This window comes from Prunus dulcis, chromosome 4, assembly GCF_902201215.1.
Source record: "Prunus dulcis chromosome 4, ALMONDv2, whole genome shotgun sequence".
Classification (NCBI taxonomy): Eukaryota; Viridiplantae; Streptophyta; class Magnoliopsida; order Rosales; family Rosaceae; genus Prunus; species Prunus dulcis.
In genome coordinates this window covers 15,675,209-15,684,611 of record NC_047653.1, presented here as the reverse complement: position 1 = coordinate 15,684,611, position 9,403 = coordinate 15,675,209, and the positions used below count along the sequence as shown (strand labels likewise).

The following is a 9,403-nucleotide window of genomic DNA, read 5'->3' as shown; positions in this document are numbered from 1 at the left end:
TTTTTCTTATTTTACTTTAGTAAGTCCAACATATGATTTAACACAAGAAGATTCAAAATTGTCAATTATCTTGCTGTGCACACAAAACCACATTCACTGTTGACCCTGAGTCTCCTAATTAATTAAGGAGATTTACTTCCTTGATTAATTAAGGGATTTATTTTCTTATTTTTATATAGTTGATAAATCATTATATACTTAGGAGATACTTTCCTAATTCTTTACTGTATCTAATTCCTTGTATAGCACATGTAAACTCTTATGTATACCTCCTTATGGAGAAGAATAAAAATAACCTAATACATTCAAACCATATTCATATTTAAGCATGATATCAGAGCAATCGATCCTCGGTTGTCTCTAAATTCTCATATTAAATTTTCTTCAAACACAAACCTTAAATTCCCATATCAAATTCCTCGTATTTACAATTTCAAATTCAGATCTTCATACCCAAATCCTCATATCCTCCTATCACAAAACCCTAAACACAAATTTTTTTTTTTTTTTTTGGTTCTCTTATTCTTAAATCCTTCCGCTGCCATGAATATCGTCTCATCTTCCCAAACTGCTGCATTCACTTCCTCATCCTCAAAAATTGCGACAACAGGTTCCCAGGTTATATTTTGCATAGTTCTTCAAAGAAACATCTAGGTCATTGACACCGGAGCCACTGATCACATGACCTTTGATCCTGGACAACTTACCTCTCATACACCATCTTCTCAATCGGTGGTGTCTAATGCCAATGGTACTCCTTCCCTAGTAATTAGGGAGGGTTCACTCACTCTCTCTCTCTCTCTCTCTCTCTCTCTCTCTCCGACTCTCACTTTGGATTCTGTGTTGATTGTTCCATCATTCCATCATAATCTTTTGTCTATTGCCCAAAATACAATGGCTTTGAATTGTACTGTAACCTTTTGGCCTACTCATTGTGTTTTTCAGGACATCCTCAGCAGCAAGACGATTGGTTGTGGTACTAAGAGGGGCAAACTCTACTATCTGGACTTGGCCTCTGACGGTGAAGCTAGCCTCAGTCAAGCTTACAAAATTGGGGGTATGAATGTTGACAAGCAAACTTCCGAAGTATGGTTATGGCATCGACGTCTTGGACATGCGTCGTTTGGATGTTTAGAGAAGCTATTTCCTTCCTTATTTTCCCAGTTAGATATCTCCAGTTTTACGTGTGACATCTGTGAACTAGCCAAGAGCCATCGTGTTCCTTTTCCCTTAAGTTCCTTTTTCTCTTGTTCATTCTGATGTTTGGGGCCCGGCTAAAATTACCACTCTTGGGGGCGCTAGATCGTTTGTCACGTTTATCGATGATTTCACACTTATGACCTGGGTTTCTCTTCTCCAAACAAAAGGGGAAGTCAATTCCAAATTTCAACAATTCTATCAAATGGTAGAGACATAATTTCATACCAGAATTCAGGTTCTTTGGTCTGACAATGGCGGAGAATTTCTCAACCATGATCTTAATCAGTTTCTTACAAGATCATAGCATCATACATCAACGCTCATGCCCTTACACTCCCCAACATAATGGTGTGGCTGAATGAAAGAATAGACACTTATTGGAAGTGGTTCGTGCCTCTCTCTTCGGTGCCAATATGCCTCAGTCCTTTTGGGGAGAAGCCATCCTCTCTGTAGCATACCTTATCAATCGGATTCCCTTCAGTATCCTCAATTTCCAAACCCCCATTCAAACACTCTACCACTATCTCCAAATACCTCATACTAAAAACCTGGAACCCCGGATCTTTGGCTATGTGGTCTTCGTTCACTTACATAATCACCAACGCAGCTAATTGGATCCCCGCGCCAAAAAATGTGTTTTCATCGGCTATGCACCTCATCAGAAAGGGTACTGATGTTATCATCCTCCGAGTCAGAAAGTCTATACTTCTATGGATGTTGTGTTCTGGGAATCCGACATATTTTTCAGCCATCCAGGAGGAGGATCAAAATGCCAAGACTTCTCCAATTTCTGAATTTTTTCCTGCATAAACATCCCAGACTGAAAACGACCGGTCGCCCAGCAAGAATTCTACTCTGTGCAAAAGCGACCAGTCGCAAGTGGAAAGCGACCGGTCGCCCCCCGAAAATTCGACTCTGTGCAAAAACGACCGGTCGCCAGAGGACAGAGACCGATCGTCTCCCTGCTGTCAAACTCAGGAGGAGATCATCATTGAGGAGTTTTTGCCCACACAGGAAAATTCTTCAGCTCCAGTACCACACCAATCACCTGCTGAGGACGTCATTCAGGTAACATTTTCTCCTGAAACTGATAACATTAATGAAATATCCCGTGATGATTTAATTTCAGAAGGCACAGAGCCTGCATATCAGCTTCCAAAATGAAAGAACCGTGGAAAACCTCCAGTTCACTACAAAGCAGATCTTGATGCAAAAGGGAAATATCTCATCAACAATTATGTATCCATCAGCAGACTATTAGAGTCACGGGTACACTTTGTGAAGCAGTTGGCCGACATTTAGTCGTGTCCTATAAAATCAATAAACACGGTGTTTCAATAAAATATTAAAATTTTAATAATTTAATTGAGTGGTCAAATGATATCGAATTTAAGTGATTTTTTGTAAAATTAATCTTCGAATGAATATCTAAAAAATAAATGATTTGCATTGATGAAATACAATATGGTGGGCTCCACAAGACAGATTATAATGGATTGGTCAATCTCTCTCTATCATCAGTCCACATATTTCCTGGAACCAACCATTTTCTGTGTCACTATGCAGCCATCTATAGCTATCTCCGTCATGTGAGTCTTGGGCACCACGTTTGCCTACGTTCCAGGAAAAATCCACATTGACATTTGACTCTCCATTCTCTGACTACACTCCCTGAGTCGTCCACAAACTAATCTCTCTCTCTCTCTCTCTCTCTCTCTCTCTCCTCTATATAACAAACAAAATCCTGCATTTCAATACAAAACTCAGACCATTCCAACAAAAACCCCATTTACCAGAATTTCAGAGAGCCCCAACAAAAAGCTCCACAAATTATGGAGCTTTTTGATTCTTCAAAGCACGGTACTCTCTCAGCCTTCTTCTCACACTACTCATCATCATTCATTACGTATCCAGGTACCGATTTTCTTCTCAAACCGGTTTTCATACGTGGGTTTTCTGGCTCATTACACCTAGTTTTGTTATTTGTGTTGCTCGTCTCTTGGGTGTGGAAGAAATTCAAGGTGGGTGATGGAGAGGGTCCAAAACAGAGGTTTGCGAGTATTCAAAGTTGGTATTATAAGCTAACTTTACTCTGTTGTCTTGGTGTTTCTGGGCTCAGTCTTGTTTTTTGTTTATTGAACTACTTCTATTGGCATAGAAATGATTGGTCTGAGGAAAAGCTAGTGACCCTTTTTGATTTAGCCATTAGAACACTTGCTTGGGGTGCTCTTTGTATCTACTTGCATACCCAGTTCTCTAATTCTTCTGAATCAAAGTTCCCAAATTTATTGAGAGTTTGGTGGGGTTCCTACTTTTCTATCTCTTGCTATTCCCTTGTGATAGATATTCTTCTTTACAAGGAACATGTTTCCTTGCCCGTTCAATCTTTTGTTTTTGATGTTGTCTGCGTCATCTCGGGTTTGTTCTTTATATATGTGGGGTTTTTTGGGAAGAAAGAGGGCAGAAATACCGTTCTTGAGGAACCCCTTTTGAATGGTAATGGTAATGCAGAGTCAAATAATTCCAAAGGGGGTACACCTGTTACCCCTTATTCAAATGCTGGAATTTTCAGCATCCTTACTTTTTCTTGGATGGGTCCTCTAATTGCGGTTGGCAATAAGAAGACATTAGACCTTGAGGATGTTCCTGAACTATACAAGGGTGATAGTGTAGTTGGGTCCTTTCCAAATTTTAGAAATAAACTTGAGGCGGAGTGTGGTGCGGATGGCAGAGTTACCACATTTCATCTGGTGAAGGCATTGATATTCTCGGCCTGGAAAGAGGTTGGCTGGACAGGGTTATATGCTATATTTTACACATTGGCATCTTATGTCGGTCCATATCTAATCGACACATTTGTTCAATACCTCTATGGGCGGAGAAAGTTCAAAAATGAAGGCTATGCTTTGGTTTCTGCATTTATGATTGCGAAGCTGGTGGAGTGCCTCAGTCAAAGGCACTGGTTCTTTAAGGCACAGCAGGTAGGAGTAAGAATCCGAGCAGTACTTGTTACAGCGATCTATAATAAGGGTTTGACCCTCTCATGCCAGTCCAAGCAGGGCCACACTAGCGGTGAGATTATCAATTTTATGACTGTTGATGCTGAGAGGGTTGGTGACTTCTCTTGGTTCATGCATGATCCATGGATGGTCATTCTACAAGTTGGCTTGGCCCTAGTGATTTTGTACATAAATCTTGGTCTTGCAGCCATTGCAACTTTAGTTGCAACAATAATAGTTATGTTGGCAAATGTTCCTTTGGGGTCCTTGCAGGAGAAGTTTCAGGAAAAGTTAATGGAGTCAAAAGATAAAAGGATGAAGGCAACATCTGAGGTCTTGAGGAACATGAGGATTCTCAAGCTTCAAGCATGGGAGATGAAGTTTTTGTCTAAAATTAATGAGCTCAGGAAGACTGAGGCAGGATGGTTACGAAAGTTTGTTTACACATCTGCCATGACCACATTTGTTTTCTGGGGTGCTCCCACATTTGTGTCAGTGGTCACCTTCTTTGCTTGCATGCTACTGGGGATCCCACTTGAGTCGGGGAAGATCTTATCTGCACTTGCAACATTCAGGATTCTTCAAGAGCCTATCTACAGTCTTCCAGACACAATTTCAATGATAGCACAAGCTAAGGTATCCCTTGATAGAATTGCATCATTCCTTAGTCTTGATGACTTGCCGCCTGACGTTATAGAGAATCTTCCAAGAGGTAGTTCTGATACAGCAATTGAGATAGTCGATGGGAATTTCTCTTGGGATTTATCATCCCCTAGTCCAACATTGAAGGATCTAAATTTCAAAGTGAGCCAAGGTATGAGGGTTGCTGTTTGTGGTACTGTTGGCTCAGGCAAGTCTAGCTTACTTTCTTGTATTCTGGGAGAAGTTCCGAAGATATCGGGGACTCTTAAAATGTGTGGGACAAAGGCCTATGTTTCTCAGTCACCGTGGATACAGAGTGGCAAGATAGAGGAAAACATATTGTTTGGTCAAGAGATGGACAGAGAAAGATATGAGAGGGTGCTGGAAGCATGTTCATTAAAGAAGGACCTGGAAATTCTATCGTTTGGTGATCAGACAATTATAGGGGAGAGGGGAATCAATTTAAGTGGTGGGCAGAAGCAAAGAATACAAATTGCACGTGCTCTGTATCAAGACGCTGATATTTATCTGTTTGATGATCCTTTTAGCGCTGTTGATGCTCATACAGGATCACACCTTTTTAAGGTATTTCATTTCCCTCTTGTAGTGTGATTACATCTAGTTTAAATTGAGTATCCAAAATTATTTACATCATAGAATTATTGGCATATGCATCCGTAAAATTGACACTTCATTATTAATTTGTTTGCTTGATAATTGCACTACAGGAATGCTTGCTGGGTCTCTTGGGTTCAAAAACAGTAATCTTTGTTACTCATCAAGTGGAGTTCTTACCTGATGCTGACCTCATCTTGGTAAAAAATCCAGAGCTTTTCTTAGAATTTTAATCTATAAGATATGTTATTATCTAGTTAGTATCTGTCTGCTTAAACTTATTGTTTGTCATTAGGTCATGAAAGACGGAAGGATTACTCAAGCAGGAAAGTTCAATGACATTCTTAATTCAGGAACTGATTTTATGGAACTTGTGGGAGCACACGCGGAAGCTTTGTCCGTGCTTAATTCTGCAGAGGTGGAGCCAGTTGAAAAAATAAGCGTTAGCAAAGAAGATGGAGAATTTGCTAGTACTAGTGGGGTTGTCCAAAACGTAGAAGACACTGATGTTCAAAATTCTAAAACAGATGATTTACCAAAAGGGCAGCTTGTTCAAGAAGAAGAGAGAGAGAAAGGTAGAGTTGGGTTGTCAGTCTACTGGAAGTACATCACCACAGCATACGGAGGTGCTCTTGTTCCGTTTATCTTGCTTGGACAGGTTCTCTTTCAGGTCCTTCAAATTGGAAGCAATTACTGGATGGCTTGGGCAACTCCTGTTTCAGAGGATGTGAAACCTGCTGTTGAAACCTCTACACTTCTAACTGTTTATGTTGCTTTGGCCGTTGGAAGTTCTTTCTGTGTCCTCTTCAGATCCATGTTTCTTGCAACAGCTGGGTACAAGACAGCCACCCTACTCTTTAGTAAAATGCATTTATGCATTTTCCGTGCTCCCATGTCTTTCTTTGATGCGACTCCAAGTGGACGAATCCTAAACAGAGTAAGCAAAATGTATTTCTAATATAGTGCCTTATTGGGATATTCAAAGAGAATTAGATGATTTTTATGTACTTTCCTTCTTTGCTTTAAACAGCTACCACTCCCTCTGCTGCTGTACTGAATGCAGTAATCTCATCAATGTAGCTAATTGATTTCTTGCAGGCTTCTACAGACCAAAATGTAGTGGACTTGAACATGCCGGGTCAAATTGGGGCCCTTGCCAACTCATTGATCCAGCTTCTGGGAATTATTGCAGTGATGTCGCAAGTTGCATGGCAGGTTTTCATCATTTTTATCCCTGTGATTGCAATCTGTATCTGGTTACAGGTAACGCTTCTTTGTCCTACTGCTTCTATCTTATATGTTGTATCAATACATGAATTTCCACATGAAATCTAACATGGAAATGTTAATGTCCCTTTAGTGTTAATTCTTTGTTGATCATGCACTGTTGATGCTCATTATTCATTCCTATACATGCCCTACCTTCTATTTGATGTGGAACTGAGGAACTTGGCTTCCTTATTGACACAAAAGTTCACTAAGTTGATATATTAACATTTTCTTCAACCTTTTTCTGCTACAGTTCTTAGAAACTTCTAAATTGACACAACATGGAACATTATTGACAATATGAATCCATATAACAAACCTAACTCCTATTACAGCCAGCAATCTATATGAACTATGTTAAATGTGAAGAAAGATGCTCAAAATTTTTATATTCATGCAGCAATACTACATATCTTCAGCACGAGAACTAGCACGGTTGGTTGGAGTATGCAAAGCTCCAGTTATACAACACTTTGCTGAAACAATTTCAGGGTCGACAACTATTAGGAGCTTCGATCAAGAATCAAGATTTAGGGATACAAACATGAAACTGATGGATGGTTATGGTCGGCCTAATTTTCATACTGCGGCTGCAATGGAATGGCTATGTTTTCGCTTGGATATGTTGTCATCTATCACTTTTGGATTCTGTTTGGTTTTCTTGATCTCTATTCCAGCAGGGGTGATTGATCCAGGCAAGTGGCATTCATTTAGTGTGTTACTAATTATTCTTTTGAAAGCAAATGGTAAAGCGAATCTGTGAATTCTCTCTTTTCTTATTTGTTTTTGGTATTTTACTCTGAAGGTGTTGCGGGCTTAGCTGTCACATATGGACTTAATCTAAACATGTTACAGGCGTGGGTTATATGGAATCTTTGCAATGTGGAGAACAGAATTATATCAGTGGAGAGATTACTACAGTACACTACCATTCCCAGTGAGCCTCCTCTTGTAATAGAATCCAATCAGCCAGATCGTTCTTGGCCATTACGTGGAAAAGTTGACATACATGGTCTTCAGGTACTTGCTGTTCTGGTTAATTTCTTTCATAACATATGGGGTCATTCATGTGTGACTCGAATTTCATGTTTATATAGGTCCGGTATGCCCCGCACATGCCGCTTGTGTTGCGAGGTATCACATGTAGCTTTCCTGGAGGAATGAAAACTGGGATTGTGGGTAGAACTGGCAGTGGCAAATCGACTCTCATACAGACCCTTTTCCGAATTGTGGATCCTGCTTCTGGCCAGATTTTGATAGATGGTATTGATATATCTTCAATTGGACTGCATGATCTAAGGTCTAGGCTGAGCATTATCCCTCAGGACCCAACCATGTTTGAAGGGACTGTAAGAAGCAACCTGGACCCACTTGAAGAGTACACAGATGAGCAAATTTGGGAGGTTGGTTGGTTTTACACTGATGAAAGGAAGCTTCTTCCTACTAAATGTTCTTCATTTATAGATTTGTAGTGCTAAATTCGTGGGAATAGTTAAAACATCTTTTGATTTTTTCAGGCCCTGGATAAGTGTCAACTTGGAGATGACGTTAGGAGAAAGGAAGGAAAGCTGGATTCTACAGGTTTGTTCTATGGCTACTCTAAGATACAGTTTATGTCATGGAAATTCTTTTGTTTATGTTCATATGGTTGCTGCAGTTAGTGAGAATGGAGAGAACTGGAGTATGGGTCAGAGGCAGTTGGTCTGCCTTGGCCGTGTGCTGCTCAAGAAAAGTAAGGTCTTGGTGCTTGACGAAGCTACCGCGTCGGTCGATACAGCTACAGATAATCTCATCCAGCAGACCCTTCGCCAACACTTTACTGACTGTACAGTCATCACCATTGCACATCGTATAACTTCTGTTCTTGATAGTGACATGGTTCTGCTTCTGAGTCATGGTTAGTATTGCCATATGAATGCATTCAACTTCCTCTAGCTACCACTGAACCTCAACTTTTTATTCATTTTTAAATTTGTTCTTGTTGTAGGGCTTATTGACGAATATGATTCTCCTGCAACCTTGCTCGAGAACAAGTCGTCATCTTTTGCTCAGCTTGTGGCAGAGTACACAATGAGGTCGAATTCCAGTTTTGAGTAGTTTGACTGACAATTGAAATTCCAAATCTTCATTATGAACTACTCAACTTGGTAGCTGTTTTGATAATGACGAAACATTAGCGGTAAGGTCCAAAGCGATAGAACCGGGTGATCAAGTTAAAGTTTGCAGTGTATTTTAGGCTATATTCTGCTGCAAATATTGTATGGTTAAGTACTTTCAAGTAATTTTGATACTGAGAGCTCAATATAGGTGTGGAATTTTGTGGTCGAATAAAGTAATTGTAAGTTGATTGAACTCCTATGCAAAACATCCTCTCATTGAATAGATAAATGGCTCTGTAATTGGAAAATTTTGTAAGTAAATTCATCGGTCCCTCTGCTTGTCCAAGACAATGCGTCGTAGTCTATATTAGAAGTAGCTATTCCAGAAACGTATCCCAAAAGATTTTGGTTAGACAAACCCACTAGTTAGCTACACTAAAGAAGGGGACGACACTGTAGGAAACCCACCAAAGATTTTAGTTTGAATAATTTTCCTACTGAATGATGATTCTCCCTTTGAAAATCACAATTCCTCCACTAGATGAGGAGAAGTTCACAATTCTTTGGGTTAACGACTTG

General features: G+C 39.9%; 1 protein-coding gene across 1 annotated transcript; it reads left to right on the top strand.

The window, feature by feature from the left end:
• Nucleotides 1–2,886: 2,886 nt before the first annotated feature.
• Nucleotides 2,887–9,077, top strand: LOC117625949 (ABC transporter C family member 3-like). The gene is made up of 10 exons (XM_034357550.1): nucleotides 2,887–5,426; nucleotides 5,570–5,656; nucleotides 5,752–6,393; nucleotides 6,555–6,719; nucleotides 7,126–7,420; nucleotides 7,531–7,745; nucleotides 7,823–8,128; nucleotides 8,243–8,306; nucleotides 8,383–8,622; nucleotides 8,713–9,077. The coding sequence occupies exons 1-10, from the start codon at nucleotides 3,033–3,035 to the stop codon at nucleotides 8,820–8,822; spliced, it is 4,518 nt and encodes a 1,505-aa protein (XP_034213441.1). The 5' UTR covers nucleotides 2,887–3,032; the 3' UTR covers nucleotides 8,823–9,077.
• The last annotated feature ends 326 nt before the right edge of the window (nucleotides 9,078–9,403 follow it).